The sequence below is a fragment of the Lepidochelys kempii genome, chromosome 21, assembly GCF_965140285.1.
Source record: "Lepidochelys kempii isolate rLepKem1 chromosome 21, rLepKem1.hap1, whole genome shotgun sequence".
Lineage (NCBI taxonomy): Eukaryota > Metazoa > Chordata > Testudines > Cheloniidae > Lepidochelys > Lepidochelys kempii.
In genome coordinates, this window is record NC_136400.1 from 6,083,207 (window position 1) to 6,101,757 (window position 18,551).

General features: G+C 43.4%; 1 protein-coding gene across 8 annotated transcripts in view; it reads right to left on the reverse strand.

Moving 5' to 3' along the window:
- The window catches only part of SRGAP2 (SLIT-ROBO Rho GTPase activating protein 2), a 210,502-nt gene that overhangs the window by 82,878 nt on the left and 109,073 nt on the right, over positions 1 to 18,551 (reverse strand). For all 8 annotated transcript variants that reach the window (XM_073319746.2, XM_073319744.2, XM_073319742.2 and 5 more), the window contains one exon: positions 17,442 to 17,604. In XM_073319746.2, coding sequence (XP_073175847.1) covers positions 17,442 to 17,604 — 163 coding nt within the window. The remainder of the gene's footprint in view (positions 1 to 17,441; positions 17,605 to 18,551) is intronic.

Consider the following 18,551-nt stretch of genomic DNA (forward strand, 5'->3'; position numbering starts at 1 on the left):
TGAAGTGAGCTGTAGCTCACGAAAGCTCATGCTCAAATAAATTGGTTAGTCTCTAAGGTGCCACAAGTACTCCTTTTCTTCTTCTTAATGTTAAGAATTATTAGTGAAATCGAATGGCTGGTTCTGTTCTAACTGCCCCGAACAGTGATCTTTTCACACTGGAAGAGCTTTACCACCAGTGTGTTGGTTAAATTGCCTTAACTGGCCCAGCCATCTTCCTTTCACCCAATTCTTTTCTTATTGTTTATTTATTTATTGATTGATTGAAGAAAACTGCTCATTCATTGGACGAATTGTTGAAGCAACTAATTAAGAGGAGGCAGAAGCCACCAAGGATATGTCTGGAGTACAGCTAGGAGCGAGGGTCAGGCAGACAGACTTGCACTAGCAGGGTTCAAGCTAGTGTGATAAATTAGCAATGTGGATCTTCCAGATCAGGCTGGAGCTCTGGCTCCCAAACACAGAGGATCCGGGGCGGGGGGCTTGAGAGCCCAAGCTCCACCTAAGCCGGAACATCCTGGGGATGCAAGTTCAGGGTGAAGGAGAAGAGGGTAGAAGAAACAGAAGAGCAAACAAAATTCTAGCCCTGCAAATGAGCTCTGAAGGAAGAAACAGCACACTTAACGGGATTGGAGCAAGTAGCATGGAAATGAAGATAAGAAAAATCAGTGTTGTGAAAACAAGAATCATTTCAGGAACTGTGCAATGTGGCAATCCTAATGTAATGCTATTCTCAGTACAATTTCCACTGCATAAGGCTGAGGGAATGGAGTTGAAAGAGTCGACCTAGAAGCTGGCCGTACTTGTGAAGCGGAGAGGGGAAAAACAATGTATTGCAGGAAATAGAGCAGTCACAGCATGGCAAGGACAAAAGGAAATGCCTCAGGCAATGGCAAAAATTGCTGAGTGAATGCTTTAAAAGAGGAGGGACCTGAAGCAGAGAGAGAACATTACTGGCATTCTAGGGTCTAGCCACTGGGAGTGCTTCTAGATCAGAGACCACTGATCCAAACCTCACCACATTAACAGACTGATGACACCAGCTGAGAAGCTTTGCTAATTCAAGGCACCTCCTGAACATGATGCAGGGATATGGATGGAAAGACCGGTGAGAGGAGTTCTCAGTCTCTCCAGTTGTTGATATCTTCAGGCATCACCACTAAGCAGGCAGAAACCCGGTTATGAGATCCCCTTCCTCCGCCCAGCCCCGCCCCCAAAGAGAAAAGAAAAAAAGGAAGAGCCAGGTGTTACAGAACATGGTATTGGCAATTCAGTATCAGGTGCTCTTCCTTCCCAGCACGGAGGCAGTGCTCCAGCGTAACGTTAGGGAGTGCTGTAGTACTGGAGGCGCCTTCTTTCAGATGAGACTTAGCGCTGACCACTTGTGGTTATTAAAAGATCCCATGGCACTCTTCAGAGCGACAGAGGCAGTTGTCAAACGTCCAACCTGGGTAATTAGAGGGAAAGTTTAGGGAGGCAGGATGCATTTCCAGTTGGCTAGCTTTTCACTTCCCATGTGCTATTAAACAGCTGCCATTTGCCTTCCCAGAGCTGGCGCCCTCTCAATGGTGGGTGAATTGATTGTTAGTTTTATAGGGTCTTGGGAGCCTTTGGGATGAGAGGCTGCGCATGCATGTACAGTACTAATATATGGTACAAAGCGCAGGGAATATACATATGTGCAAATATAAGCGTAGAGCTCACTATGGAGAGAATCTCTGTGATGCTGAATATTAGCAGAGTAGGCAGAAACAAATCTCTTGTAACCAACAGAGGTAATGTTTACCTCAACAGTGAAGTCACGACAGGAGTCCAACAATAATGCACCTGGGCTGTATCTTGGTGGCCCAAAATGGACACAGTCAAGAATACGATTCACAGATCTGAAGGGCAGAAGAGACCATAAAAGCATCTAGTCTGATCCTCCTATCAAACACTAGCGATAGAATTTCTCCCAGTTACCCCAATATTGAGCACATAACAGGAAACAGAGGCATGCCTTCGGCCTTGGATGTTTGAGTTCCAGGTTGTGAGGTGATGCTGTTGCCATTGCTGATCAATGAACATTTACTTTCTTGATGGAAAGAAAGACAGCTGAAGGAAGAAGGAATTTAACATCCAATTAGCCAAGGACAAAGCAATGCCTGCAGTAGAAAGCAAAGCATAAGAGAATTTCTAACACGATATCCCATTGTGCAGCAGACTTATGATCATCAGAGCCATCAAGCTGAAAATCCATACTTATACCTCAAAGAAAAGAGTCAGATGTGCAGGGGTCAAAAATATTTATGACTACAGTGTATGAGATGGGGATAGGATGGAAAGGTTTCAAGTTACATGCATGTTTGCTTTATCCAGATGCTTGCCGTTTTAAAAGCCTGAAGTTGTAACCAATCTTATAGGAAGCCTTAACTAAAATTTAAGCAGAACTTAGAAACTCATTAGGATATTTAGGCCCAACTGTAATAATAGCTCCAACAAGAGTGCCCATGTCACCCTCTAATTAGCTTAGTGACATTTCAGGTAGATTCTGTGTTTTTCCACATTCAAATCTTAATTCAGAAGAAACAATGAGTTCTGTCTTCTTGACCTGGGAGGTCACCTATTTCAGTGAACTGCATTTACATTCTTTCTGGAAAAGGGCATTATATGAAAAGTACACCGAACACTCGGGGACTGGGGAAGTGGGAAGAAGGGGTGCCAAGCACAATGGGTTCAGCTGTATTGCTGTAAAGATATGCATTGCTGAGAGGATGTGAAGGAAAAAGGGACTGGGTACAAAAAAGCCACCCCCACACTCTTTGTATTTGAGAAATGACAACCAGCACCCACCAGAAAAAAAAAATAATTTCAGCAAAATTAGAAGAGCGACTGTCATCAGCTTTCTTGACTTGCAACATAGGCATTTTCCTTTCAAGCTGCCCATCCCAAACATCCTTTTCAGTCCAGGACAAGTAAGCCAAGAGAGTTGCCACAAGTGCGCACGCGCGCGCACACACACACACACACGCGCATACACACAATCTTTTGTTACAAGGGGCTGTGTCTGAACCACGGGCAAACCTGTAGGGCGATGCCACATGTAACTGGAACATTAATTCTCAGAATTCTGCACCAGCTTCAACGCTCTTTGTTCCATCTCCTAGCCCCCATCTAATTTAATCAAGACATTTTTGGGATCTACATCATGCTCACTTGACCGTTCTGCATTCCACTGAACATTACAACCTGAGCTTCAAAATATTTAGGGTGGTGGTAAATAAGTGTTAAAGAAGACTGTCAACATTTTATGCCCTGAATGTAACATACCTTTTCAACATGGCTACAATCGGACAGCAAGACAGAGTCTCTTGGATTCAAAATAACCATCCTATGAAGTCCATGCTGCAATGGGTTTATGTGGAAGGTGCTCACGTACAACAGTGATGGGTGGACATAAACACTAAGACAGATGATTCTACTCCACTGCCTGAAATCACAGCAGTCAGTGGCAGAGCTAAGACTAGAACCTGAGTCCGCAGTCTCTAAAACCTGGTCCTTAATTACGAGACCATCTTTCTCCTCCTTAAAGTGAAAAATAGACAAGGGTAGTATTAAAACACTGCAGAAACCAAGCACTTAACTTCAGGAAAATACTTAAAAATGGAGAGTGAAAACTAAACCAAAAACAGCTTGGTGATAGCTTTTCAGTTATCATTAAGGCTAAGATTTTGTCATGGCTATTTTTAAGTAAAAGTCACAGACAAGTCATGGGCAATGAACAGAAGTTCACAGAAGCTGTGACCTGTGTGTGACTTTTGCTGCAGCAGCTCCATGATTTCCCCTGCCACCATGATGGCTGGGAGCTGTGGGGTTCCCACTTTGCCCATGGCCACTAGAAGCTGCAGGATGACCATATTTCCCCAAAGAGAAAATGGGACACCCCCAGCCGCTTGCCCAAGGCGTTCTCCTCCCCCTTTCCCCATGCAAGGTCACCTGTCACTGGAATCCTGAGGAGGGCCCCCTCAGGAGTCTGTTACTTGTCACTGGAACCTTGCAGCCCCCTGCGTTGCTGAAACCCTGCCAGGGACCCACTTGCTGCCAGCTCCAGAGTCCAGCAGCCCCCAGGACTGGAGCAGAGAATGTCATGAAGGTCTCTGGAAGTCACAGATTCTGTGGCATCCATGACCTCCGTGACATAAACATAGCCTTAGTTATCATTAAAGCTCCAGAAGTCTAACAGCAATGTTCTTGGACTTCCAAGACCTTGTCTAGACAAAGTTGTGAAGGTGGGATGTTAACTAACACTATTTAAAAAATCTAATGCAGACAAGGCACGCCGGGTAAAAATTGTGCAGAAGTGCCTAGGTGACTTAGGCACTTTTCAATGCTTTACTCACTGCCTGTAACACATTATACTTGTCAAGTTAGAGCCTAGGCGTGGGGGGGAGTAACCTGAGCCTAAGTTTTTAGGTTAGAGCTAAGAACTTACCAATGTACATTGCCAAAGAGCCACAGTAATACATCAGCAGCCCCCCATCAGCTCCCAGCGGCCTCCCACCCACGAGCAGCCCTGCCGATCAGCACCTCCCAATCAGCTCTTCTGTGGCATGCAGGAGGCTTGGGGGGGGTGGGTGGGAAGGGAGCGAGGGCACTGTAGGGTGAGGGGAAGGAGTGGCGTGTGGGCAGGGTCTGTGGTAGACCCAGGGGTGGAGCGGTGAGCGCCCCCCAGCACATTGGAAAGTTGGTGCCTGTAGCTCCAGGCCCGGAGTTGGTGCCTAGACAAGGAGCCGCTTATTAACTTCTGAAGATCCGCATGTGGCTCCGAAGCCACAGGTTGGCCACCCTGGCCTAGGCTATTTTGTCACTTGTCATTGAGGGGTCTCTTTCTGACAGGTCTGCTCTTCGGAAATGCTGCATGTATTCAATCTATAGACTGCCTGTGCATGTTTTATATAACTCCATTCGTCACCATTTTTATGTATGGTTTGTTTACTTATTATCGCATGGCCCCGTATAACAAGATCTCCTAAGGTTTTTTCCTGCTGTTCCATTAGTAACCTCTCTGGCTTAGAGCCTAAAGAAAATCACGGACATCAAGCTTCTTGATAAAATATATGCCCCACATGATGGGGGTAACCAAACTAATGGTATATAACTTCACAGTGGTCCAATATAATTGCATCATTCGTGCAATAGTTCATTCTTTACCTACATAGGGTCCTTTACTGACGCAGGGGTCTCCACACCTGCGGCAGTAGTGATTGATACATTCTTCATTTGACTGTTATGTTAGCAAGGAGGAATTTATCCTATTTGGTGAAAACATCAGGCTGTGAAAAAGCCATTCGCAACCGTAATGGGTTGCGGCAATGCCATATCATAACATCGCCACTTCCACTCTTTGGATCATAAACTTCATTTCCCAATAGCTCCTATTTGCTCCTTTTTTGCTGTCTTCAGCAGTGGGCTATCGAGTCTCAGGCTTTGGGTCCCCAACCTCCAATAAATCAAACAATTTCATGGCTGAGATCACTTGCTCTTTGCCGAGATCACAAACCTCACCAGGAGCCTGTGAAGTCCTTTGAAATATTTGAAGTAATGTCCTGTAATCCTGTTTATGCAATCTCCTTGCAGCATACGATAGCTTTGGCCTACCTACTCTCCTCGATGTCCTTTCTCAAATTGCTATGAGAAATCTCTCTTGACGTGGCTGACTAGAGACATCACAGCTGGATGACTGACCCGGAGGCTAAGAGATGCTGTCAGCTAGTCTCTAGCTGACCTGAATCCAAGCTGATGTACAAAGGTTAGATAACGAGAGGCATATTGTTATAGTAAGAGACAACACAGGCTTCATGTATGAATACAGGGAAAGAAAGAAAATGTCATAGTCATAGACTCATTTTGCACACACTGAAAAGGGCTGACTGCAGCACATTCACTGCCCCTGCCACAGACAGGAACGGCATTTGCAGCCTGAAACAGAGCTAACGGAAATAGTTTAACTATAGCCTTGAGCTCTACAGTGCTTCACTCGGGGCAATGGACTCTGACCATGTTGTTATATTTTACTTGGTATGGAGCACGAACAGCATGTCAGTAATCACTCTGTTTAGAGAAAACATTTTAATCTCTCTTGCCCAGAAGTGGAGATGTACTGCTCACTTTGATAATGCCAACACATACAAATAATTTCCATCAGTGCCTCTCCTTCAATGCAGTTTCTTCCAAGAAAAATAAGTGGGGTAGGAAACTTGCCCCCCACGGGGGGAGGGGGGGGAGGGAGGGATGTGAACGTGGACGGAGATATTTAACTCCACTAATGAGAGATAAATGACTGTTCAGAACTGATGTCATTTCAGAACAGAACTTTGCCCTTGGAAATATGGGGAGAGGGTTAAACAATTCAATAATCACATACTGCTCCATCAGAAATTACTCTCATGGGTATGAACCGTTACAATTAGGACAGTAAGATTTCTCCACTACAGTTTTTGTCCTCTCTCATTTGACAAACATGGTTATTACCACACCACTCGTATTTATGGTAACAAGACAACAGGATTTATTTTCCTGCCGGTTCCGTTCAGCAGTACCATTAGTAACAGAAGTAACGTGGAAGAGCGTAAGGCAGAAGGTGATTCCGTGGCATGTAGTAGTGAACATGTAATTGATATATTCCCCCCCCTCCACACACACCCCTGAGTGACAGTTTCACTATCTGTATCTATAAATAAAAGAGTTGGATTGAAGGGTGTGGAGACCTAGCTTCAGAAGGATTTGATGGTTTGCATATTAATCTTAAATTAAATAATAAATCAAGCCAAGTATCTGCAAATGCTAAATTTTAAAAATATTTATGATTTGTTTCCCAGTGGCTCCCATAAGATCTTAGGGACAAAACTGTAATGTATGTCAGGTCTTGGGCAAGTGCCCTTTTAAGAAAATTAATGGTGTAGTACTGCTTCACAGATTACCAGAATTCTGACCAATTCTCATTGTGGATTGTCATTTCACATCAAATACAGTGCACCACATGAACGAAGCCCCTTTCACGAGCAAATCACTCAAGCACTACAGGTAAAGTGAGTCCAAGACTCACTTATCAGGCTGTGTTTTTCCACACACTCTAGTATTCCATACACTTCTTCCTCCGGCCTCCTGAATATGGGAATGGAACTGGACTGAATGTTATTAGACAAGGAATCCCATATTCCCAAAACAAGATTTGCAGGAAGCCGGGACATCTAACAGTCTATAATTGGGGCCGGATTGCCTACTGGTATCTTGGTATAAGCCTAGCTGAAAGACTTAAACCACACAAGGATGGTGATAGTTAAATCCTGTGTGCATCTCAAATTGGTTTCCTGCATAATGGTGTGGGATGCAGCTGAACGGCCTATTGATAGGGCCATTGTCTGCTATGATGAAGCTTTTCCAACAAGAATGGAAGTCAACTTAAAAGCAAAATCATAGCAGAAGTGTGGTCTCTTAAAAGCAATGCTGGATAAAGGAACAGAACAACAGGAGAGTACATAACACAAGTTCTGAAAATGTTATTCTAGAGAATAGTCCAGAGAATCCTGCAGGCAGAATTATTGCTAGGTGGTGTCAAACTAGAATAATGATCCAAGAGATTACAGTTGAAATTATTTGTACTGCAGTACATAGGAACCCCCAGTCATTTTTCAGGATCTCATTGTGGTCAGTGCTATACAAACAGAACAAGATGGTGGTACCCACCCCAAAGATCTTATGATCTACATGTAAGACCAGAAACCACAGGTGGATGCAGGTGGGGAAGCATAAGGAAACAATGAGAATATTGGTCAGAATGATAGACAGTGGTCTCAGTACACCAGCAGGCCAACTGTTAAGGTTTTTTCTAAGCATCATGGCAAATGAGTTAAGGAAATAATTGGAGGAAAATGACAGCCTTGCAGACGTTTACGGGGAGCTACTTGCAAGTGTGAGGGGCAGCACAGGAAAAAGCGCGTAAGGACTTGTTTGAAAATTTAAAACAAGAGGGCCATGAAGGATGCTATCATTGGCGGACGTCAACATCTCGATCACATCTGAGAGGTGACAGTTACACTGGGGATAGGCTGTGAAGGACCTTGGAAATGAAGACAGGTTGCTCAAGTGTGATGCAGTGGAAAGGGCAGCAGTGATATTGTTGTATTTTATGCTTTCACTGTAAATACTGGTGTATTATTTTAAAAGGGTAATTTGGCCTCTACATAAGCATCAGGAAATAAGATCATGGGAAGAGGCAGAGATTGTATCCTGCAAGCCTCTAGTGAAGGAAGTGGGTGCTGAAGAAGGCAGCAGACTAGATTAACTTGGCTTCCTCACTGAGATACATTCCCAACACTTATTTAACATTTTGCTTCCACCTCTGCTGATAACTTACCCGATCATCCATTTGAGTGTGAAGCAAATTATGGCACCAAGAAACAGCTACACAAACACTCAATAACTTGACGTTTTTGTTACAGAAAGGCAGTCAGCTGGAAGTACTCGAGAAAAATATGTCCAGAGACTGGATAAAAACTAAGACTTCTGTATTCTATAAAAAAGGGGTTTTCCTTAAACACAAGAGATGAGTTTGCTTTGAGGGAAGACACATCAAACAAGCAGCAGAGAACTAGGGATTAAAGAGACCAAACGGAAAAGGTTTCTTCTCAAAAGTGCATGTATAAATAATATCAAGGGACCCCACTAAAGAGAGTCATCAATGGGGGGAGAGAATCTGATAACCATACCAGAAATATAAAGCTTACACCATGCAGAGAAATCAAGGTTCCATGTAAAAACCAAGGGTCAGATAGGGGATAAAGAGAATGGGGCGGGGGAAGAGAACCAACTCAAATGGAAAAGAGTGTAAAATTCTTTTAAAAAGGCCATGCTCAACAAGGATAAGCATGGAGTAATCAAAGGAGTGCCTACTACAAAGATCGAGGGAATCAAAGAGAGTCTGCACAAGAATGGAACCTAACATCAAAGCCATACATTCTCCCAAGACAGGCATTGAAGATCAGAATGGAAATGCAGGCTTGCACAGACTCGCGTATCCAAGCCCTATGGTATCTAAACACAGGGCTACGTCGTTAATTATGGGAAGAATAGAAACAATTTAACTCGCTCCCAAGAGGCACCAATTTGTTGCTATTATGGCCAGATAGGATCTAGAATTTCCACTCGGTTTGGTTTATTCAGAGAATGGTCAGCTATTCTCTTATAGATCCTGTTATTTTTCCTATAGAAATTGCACATACAGCTTTGAGACGGATGCTACCACCCTTACTCAAGCAAGCAGCTCCAAGAAAGTTGGCGGGGGTGGGTGGGTGGGGGTGTGTGTCAGATTCCTACTAAAGTCAATGGGACTAAGTCACATGAATAATGGCCGCAGGGTCAGGCGCCTTTCTATTTAGAACATAAAATTTTCCCTCAACACAAAATAGTCTCTGGCTGCATTTTTCAGCTTGTGGTCTTTTTCTCGCTTGCTCTCTTTTTTTTTAAATATGGAGACATACCTATCTCATAGAACTGGAAAGGTCATCGACTCCAGGCCCCTGCCTTCACATCAGGACCAAGCACCGTCTCTTATTTTTGCCCCAGATCCCTAAATGGCCCCCTCAAGGATTCAACTCAAAACCTTGGGTTTAGCAAGCCAATGCTCAAACCACTGAGCTATAGTGTGGACTACAGGTTTGAGTTGCAGAGCACACTAACATGCTGCACTTCAACTGCCCTGTGTAGACCCTGCTACTGCAAACCATAAGGTAACCTGGTGCATCTTACCATAGGCTTGTTTAAAATGGGACCAAGTTAACAAACTATGTACCTTTTAAGCACCAGAGGGGTAGCCCTGTTAGCCTGGATCTGTAAAAGCGGCAAAGAGTCCTGTGGCACCTTATAGACCAACAGACGTACTGGAGCATAAGCTTTCGTGGGTGAATACCCACTTCGTCGGATGCATGTCTTCACCCACGAAAGCCTATGCTCCAATACGTCTGTTAGTCTGTAAGGTACCACAGGACTCCTTGCCGCTATGTACCTTTTAGTTTACGCTAGCAGGGCCTACATGGGGCAGTTACAGCGTAACACTTCCGTACATGCCGCCGCTCACACCCAGCAGTCCACACAGCAGGACCATGCAGAGAAGCCCTACGATAAAAGGGCACTGAAGCAGGGCAATGTTCAGTGAATCTCTCCAAAATACACAGCGGAGGACCAAAATGCACCATGCGGACGTAGAACGGTATGGTTAAACCACTCAATGCATTACACATTTAAAAAGACAGACCCTCAGCTTTTCTAAGTTGGCGTCGCTCCATTGAAGTCAATATTACACCAGCTGTGCATCTGGCCCTTATTGATTTCCTTACTGCAGGAAATCAAGAGCCCCTGAAAAATCTGAATTTGCTGAGCTACTTTTGTTTTCATGTATGCAGCATAGCTGTAGCTGTGTTGCTCCCAGGATATTAGAGATACAAAGTGGGTGAGGAAGTATTTTATTAAACCAACTTTTTCAGGTGAGAGAAGCTTTCAAGCTACACAGAGTGCTCTCACACACAAATTGTCCAATTTTGTTTTCCTGTCAATTAAAAGAAACAAAAACAAAGGAGAGATACTGAAGGTTTTCCCTTCCCTCTCCATTTCATCAACCTGTCAATTCAACAGTGGAATCCTCAATGAGCCTTTTCCACCAGGCTCTCTTCAGTCTTTCTTGCTACTCTCCACTCAAGCTGGGACTTGCGCAAACTCCCTACACCTGGCTATTTGCCCTGTCTTTCCCTTATTCTTTCTGCTATTCACTCTCCAAGGTCTCATGCCTTGTGGAGGAGAAGCCCAAGTATCACTCAGCGGTCTCCATCATCGGACTGGCTGGGCTGCAAGTGTGGAGGCTAAGTATGGAAACCTGGAGCACTTTCAAGCTTGCTGCCCAAAAGAGGCTGCACTGGAGCGACCTGAGCAGAGTATATCTGGCCAGCTCTTCCTCCAGAAGTGCTCCGATTTTACAACCTTTTTTCAAAGCAAGAGAAATTTTGCTTCCTTTGGTTGTTAAATCCTTTGCTTTCCTTGTTTTTTGCTGGTTGCATCCAAGTGTCCAAGACCACCATTGCACACAGACGCGACACTCTGGTACTCAGTGTTTAAACAAACAGGACTGGCAGTGAGAAACCCGAGCAATACATTGCATGTCTGACACCACTCGAATGTTGGCTTTGGCAGTAAATCTGACTCCCCTTATCAGCAGAGATACCTTTGAAGTGGCTGGCAACTTTCCATCTAGTTCTCCAACAAATAAGGCCCTTCACATCATATCAGAGCCCTGAAAAGGGATCTCTTCATTTTAAGATATGGAGAGAAAAGCCTCATTACCTAGAGCCAGACCACACAGTCCTCCTATGGCACAGCAAAGCCCAACACTGCAGGCTAAAAACAGCAGCGTCTGAAAAGCTACATGCAACTGAAGTATAATCACTACTGGAATTTCAGAAATTAATTGATATTAAAGAAAAACATGCCAGCATTTAGTATCAGGGGGTAGCCGTGTTAGTCTGTATCCACAAAAACAATGACCTTAAAGACTAACAGATTTATTTGGGCATAAGCTGTCGTGGGTAAAAAAACCCACTTCTTCAGATGCAAGGAGTGAAAATTACAGATGCAGGCATAAATATACTGATACATGAAGAGAAGGGAGTTACTTTACAAGTGGAGAACCAGTATTAACAAGGGCAATTCAGTCAGGGTGGATGTGGTCCACTCTCAATAACTGATGAGGAGAAGGCAATACCAAGAGATGGAAAATTGCTTTTGTAGTGAGTCAGCGAGTCCCTGTTCAAGCCCAAATTAATGGTGTTAAATTTGCAAATGAATTGTAGCTCTGCAGTTTCTCTTTGAAGTCTGTTTTTGAATTTTTTTTTGTTCAAGGATAGCTACTTTTAAATCTGTTATTGAACGTCCAGGGAGATTTAAGTGTTCTCCTGCTGGCTTTTGTAGGTTACCAGTCCTGATGTCTGATTTGTGTCCATTTATTCTTTTACGTAGAGACTGTCTGGTTTGACCAATGTACATGGCAGAGGGGCATTGCTGGCACACATCACATTAGTAGATGTGCAGGTGAATGAGCCCCTGATGGTGTGGTTGGGTCCTCTGATGGTGTTGCTCAAGTAGATATGGGGACAGAAGTCAACAGGGTTTGACAGCTAGCAATGCTACATCCTTCTTATAACACCTTCCTTTTGTAACAGAGGAGTCTGAGTGCAACACAGTAGGATTTGTCTCAGCTTGCAGATTTTCTGCCATAGGGCTATAACACCTACTTCTAGCAGCTGGAGACAAAATCCACATTTCCAAAAATGTCACAGCTACTCTATTCCATAGCAAGACTGGACTCTTCTATATGGGATCCATTTCTGCTCCAGGGTTCACGAACAGCCATGACAGTATGACTTTTTTCCTTCTATTGTTGGGCCAGCTGTTGTGATAGTTTGTCTCTACCATGGACCTTATCACAGCCATCCAAGCCTCTGTAGCCTCAAGGCTAGATGACTACAGCAGGCTCTACTTTCTCTATGGCCTGTTTGTTTCTGGGTACAACCCAAAGTGCTGGTTTAAGTTATAAAGCCCTGAATCAGAGACTGTCACCCAAATTCTTATCTAAACCCTAATTGTAATGTCATGGCTCCAAATTCCATTACCTCTATCTTAAGCAGATTAGGACAACCCACAACACATCCCTCTCTACATTCCACTGCAGGAGTTACAATCTACTGGGTCATTCCTGGGCATAAATCTCCCCACAGCTAGCCACAGGCCAAACATTTGCTACCATTAAATGAATTCTTTCTGTCAAAAGAAAGAAAAATGGGTATTTTCCATATGATTTTCCTGGAGGAAACATGCAAAAATTCATGTTTTCACATGCTCAAGTTTCAGAAGAGACTACATCACGTGTGCACAAACAGCAGCAATACGTGAGTGCACAAAATGAAGTTTACAAATTTGGTATGGCTCTCAGTCTATATTTCTCTCTCTCACACACACACACAGTTCATAGGTAGGGAGGACTAACTCCATCTGCAGCATTTCTAAATCATTTCTTACTTCAAGAGAAGAATCATCGCTTCTCCTATAGGAAAGCACCTTTGTCCAGCTGACAAGGTTTCATAGACAAGCAAGGCTGCAGGTGCTGGCAACCTTGCATAGCCATAGTTCTGAAGACATCTCTTTCCCCTGGGTGGAGAAAGCAAACAGCCCTTGTAAAACAGAACATGCTTTAATGAACGTCAGGGTCCTTCCACAGGTTTTTTTTATATGCAAGACAAAGTACATGGACTGGATGGCATTTGAAGTGATGAGAATGACTTAAATTTTTCTATGATCTTCAGTTATGATCAAGTGGTAAACACCTCTGCTTCCACCACAGATTCACTGTGTTACTGTGTGACTTGAGCCACAAATGAAAGGGCAGCCACGTCCCAAATGAGGTGAGAGACTGGCAGTATTGTCCCAATGGATACATTTTCCAGTACAAACCGTAAAATAAAAGTCCTTACAATAAACCAAGCTAATAGCGTCTGTAATTAAAAAGCTCCCTTCAAAAAGGCAGATTTCACTGGGTGAGGAGGGGGGTGAGGTGGGGGGGCCTCTCATTAGCTTATCTCCCCTGCACCGCCTCGACAAAGGAGGTCTGTTTTAAGACTGCTAAAATGAGGCTGATTTTCTTGCCGTCGCATTCTGCTGTTATTACCGCCACTTCCACTACATCAAAAGTGTGAAGAAGAAATCTCAATTTAAATGGGAAGAGGAAAAAAAAGTCTTCCCTGAGTTTCTCATCAGTACGGATACAAGCCTGGTGCAGAGTGTTACCGTTTCCAAATTCTGTGTAACGGTAGCTTGCTCCCAAAGAGAATCTGCCCCGCCACACACCTTGTACTGAGCCACTTCCTGGCAATTGCCTTCTTATCGGCCCCTTCTTCAGAGAGAAAACCTGATAACAGTTTGCAAATATGTTAAGAGCTATTAAAGAGAGGATGATGATCAATTATTCACCATATCCACTGAAGGTAGGGCAACTAATAATGGGCTTAATCTGTTGTAAGGGAGATTTAGGTTAGATATGAGGGGAAAAAACCTCTAACTAGTAGAATACTTAAATTCTGGCATAAGCTTCCGAGGAAGCCTGTGGAATCCCTGTCACTGGAAATTTTTAAGACTAGGTAGACACACCAGTCAGTGATGCTCTTGGTTTACTTGATCCTGCCGTGGCACAAGGAGCTGAACTGCAGGACGGCTCAAGGTCCCTTCCTTCCAGTCCTACTCTTCTACGATTCCCTTTTGATGGATGGGGGACACTAGCTAATAACGAGCCGCCATTCAGTTCATGCACAATTCTGGAAGATAGGCACATCACTGAAGAGCCCAGTAATCACAGCAGAGGATTGAACGTCACTTTGAAGAACACCTTTATATGCATCAATATATGGAATGTGCAACTACGTAGGGATCCAGACAGCATCCCATCTAAAAATGTTTTAGAGCCATAAATGCACTCAGTACCTTTCTGTGCCTCCAAAGGCCTAGAAACTAGAGAGAGCGTGGTCTGGAAGAATGGACCACGTGGCCGAGAGTAAAGAAAGCCTCCTGGCTCCGACAGTGACTTGCTGTGTGACTCTGCCTAAGACACTTCACCCATTTGTCTGTTTCCCCACCTGTCAAAAGGGCTTACTATTACTTGCCTGCCTACTGAAAAGGTTTATTCGGAAGATTAATTTGTTGTTTGTGCAGCTCTTGGACCACATACTGCATTATATACACATGTTAAGTACTATTAGTTATACAAAATGTAATATCTTAAAACCCATGAGAGTGCAGCTGAACTCCATGACTCTACATTTAACTGTTGAACAGAGAAGAGATTCTACAACCCACTTAACAAATCTGCTTGAATACTTCTATTTCCAGCATTTATCAGCAGTTGTGCTAGTTCACACTTGACAGATTGATTGTGGCTCAGGAAGCTGAACCGCTCCAATGCAGAGTGCAATATCCAGTGGTTCTGAGTTCAGTCTAATCTTTTCCATTTAACGTTTGCCATTTTGCTCAGGAGTGAGGTTCCCTGGATAGGGCTGGAATGCCAGTTTCCTTTCTAGCAACAGAGCATAAACACAACAGGTTCTGTCAAATACCTGCTCTACCATTAAGCCAAATTGTGAAGTCGGGGTTTCTGACATGGAGGGGCTCCCATCTTCACAAGACTGAGAAGCTTCCACTCAGTCTGAGAAACAAGCCAAGTTTTGTTTTTTGTTTTAATATACACACAAAATAAAAATCAAATCCTACTGATCTAACTAAAACAGAACAGGGTAAGAACATGTTTGCATAGGAGAGGAAAGGGCTGAAACTGAGAATGTCAGTTTCTAGATAAACTAGAGAGTTTATCAGCTTCCCTGGGACTTCCTCAGCCTTGCATTTTCTCAGCCACTCTGTTCCTGCAGAACTCCTGTTAAAACCTGAAGAGGAGTGATTACTTATCCTATGGAAGGATTAGTGGAACTGGCATTCAATAATCCCAAGTAAGTATCTAATCAACTAATTTAATTACCAAAAAGTTTTAAAAGTTCAAAAAAAGGTCTTGCTGTGACATTACTTGAAAAAATCAATCAATGATTCCACCTCTACTTCAGAGGCACCTGATGAACACAGAAACCTTAAAAAAGTCCAAGAAAACGTGAGCCTGAAGTATGTCATTCATAGTCTTGAATTTTCTGCATCAGACGACGTTCTCCTATATATTGCTGCAATAGCATTAACGCTCAGTAAACAGACTCAAAAGGAGCATACCACTTGCTGCCATTTCCATGCCATCACAAATCAGCTGCCACCCTACCTAAAAAGCCTCCATAATACAGCAACTAAGACTGCTTCCAAACATGGGAATGCAAGATTACCCTATCCCAAAAAATGCATTTGAAGGGACAACATTTTACATACAATAGCAAAATGCTGTGCATTTTATAGTAGTCTAAACCTTGCTACACTGCATGGAGTCTCTTCACTGGTTAAAAAGCACATATGGATGCTCAGAGTGACAGAACACATTCTTTTAAGACATTTAAAGCAGCTGTCAAGACCACAGTGAAAAGCTGATGAAGGCCCCAATTACTGTCAAGATTTCACCTAAATAGATTTACATTTTAAAGTCACATACACACAACTTGTGTCACTGATTTTAGCGTAAGACCGATTAGGACCACAAAGCAAAAAACAGATATGTAAAAGTCAGCCAGGAAGTATTGTCAAAACTGTCCTCATCTGTATCCCTACAAGTAGTGTTACTGCACAGGATGAGTGCCTGTGTAATTATTCTTTAGCTAGCCACAATAAACTTTGCAGCCCTTTCTTCCCACTTTGTTAGAATGGAAAGAACTCTTAAGAATCAAGACACCCACGAGACAGAAAACGCTTTAAACCTGCACTGGTTTTAGGAAGTTAACCAGCCAGATGGTGCAACCATCAAAAAATCTCAAAAGAGACAGTGCATTATTGTTTAAAGGTGCTTTCCCAAATCTTCCACATAATGTTTCATCAACTGGACACCTATAAATTCCTAACAGACAAGCCACTCACTCCCACTGTCCAAACTGATTTCCAAATGCTCGTGAGAGAAGTCATGCCTAAAAAAAAATGCTTTTTTCTCTGTCGTTTTTCCTCTGGTTTTCAAAAGGACAGTTAGGTATCTAATTTTCAAAATGGTTTTCTTCATCATTTGGCAAAATGAAAATCCAAAATAGGTTTAACAGAACTCTCTCCTTTGCAGACACAGGTTTATTATTGGAAGGCTGTAATATGAGTGTTGGCAGCTTATTCTTGTTATTGAAGTTAAGAGATTAGTTTTAAAGCAAAGTATATGTAATTCTTCATGCGTGTTTTAAGTCGGTAAAAAGGAGAGTCATGCCCTATTTTGGATCTATGAACCTTAGTCATAGAGCCTCAGGCCACACACTAAGACCTTCATTGACCTGTACCTCTCTCCACATGGCGATTTTGTGCTCAGCGAACTGGTGTGCTGCAGATTCACACTGTGACTTGTTATATACTAACCTACTGTGTAGACAAGTCCATTAAGTATAAGGTCAGAAGAGACCAGCAGATCATCTAGCCTGACCTCCAGCATATCACAAGCCACTAAACTGCACTCCATTACCCTTGTACTGAGACCAATCACCAGACTAAACTAAAGAACTGACAGATTCCTTTTACGAGAATCCTCAAGCCACAACGATCACAGGAGGTCAGAGTACAATTGTGTACGATGAAAATAGATTTGAGAGCTGCAGACAGAATAGCAAACCTGCTAGTCAGCGAGTCACAGCAGAAAAGACACCTGAAGTTTTGTTTTCTACAGGGTCAAAGGAAACGTGGGCGCTGCAGCATGCTGTTACCTTCTTGAAGAGTCGCCCAGAGTCTTCGCTGACTTGGACAAACCGAGGGATGATATTGTTCAGGTAGATGTCACTCAGAGTCGTGTGGTCCCTGCTCTCTCGCTTCACCTGGTTTAAGAGGAGATTCCAACAGTTGACTGGAGACAGGACATTCTGATCCTTCCTGTAGGGAATGCAAAATGGAAACAATGGGCGGGACAGGACTTTAGGTCAAGCAGGCTGAAATCATTCAGTTGAACACATATCCTGTAGGTTCCACACCAGAAGTGTAGCTACTGTAACATACCATATGTAGCTCCCAAGAATCGTGTCTTATAAAAGGTGTGTGTGAATTTTGATACCCGTAACAGGGAGAGAGAGAGCTACAGACTAAGGGACTGTGCAAGCTTTATCCATAGACACGTTTCTGGTCTACAGTGTAAGCAGATTTCAAATACCCAGGGCTTTAGGCACCATCCACATTGGCATCAGAGTAATGCTACCTACTGCACAAAGTTTACACAAAGCTGCTAGTAGCCAGCAGCCAGATTCAAGCAGCACATCCTCTGACAAATGTGGATAGAGAGAGTTTTCTTACACACATTCAACAGGTGTGTACCTCTTCAGCAGCGCTTACCCAGGTCTAACATGCTTCTCACCCAAAGAGATTAAGTCCTCTGCACATGATGGTCAGGTGACCTGTTCAAGAACCCTAGCGGCAACAATAATGTTTCAAGTGTTCAGTAAACTAGCATAGGTCTGTCCCTAGCATGAACATAGGAAAAAAAGCCACAGAATATAATGACGCTTTTGCACTAGTAAACTTTCATTTTAATAAAAAACGTGTTCTGGACCGATTCTGTATTGAGGAAGTCTAAAGCCTCTCATAGTACTGTAACAAAGCCAAGCTGGTTGCACAGAACAGTGAATGATTATTGCTTACCTTACCCTAATTCAACAAAGAATTCAGCACCTCCCAGGTCACTGCCCTCACCTGGACAAATCATCTTCTGACTGAATCTTTATTTCCAGAAGCAGAGAGCAGAACATGTTATGCCTGGTTTACAGTGATTCGGAGATACAGCACATGCTGCTTCTTTGATCGCCTCCTTCCCATCCCTCACACACGTG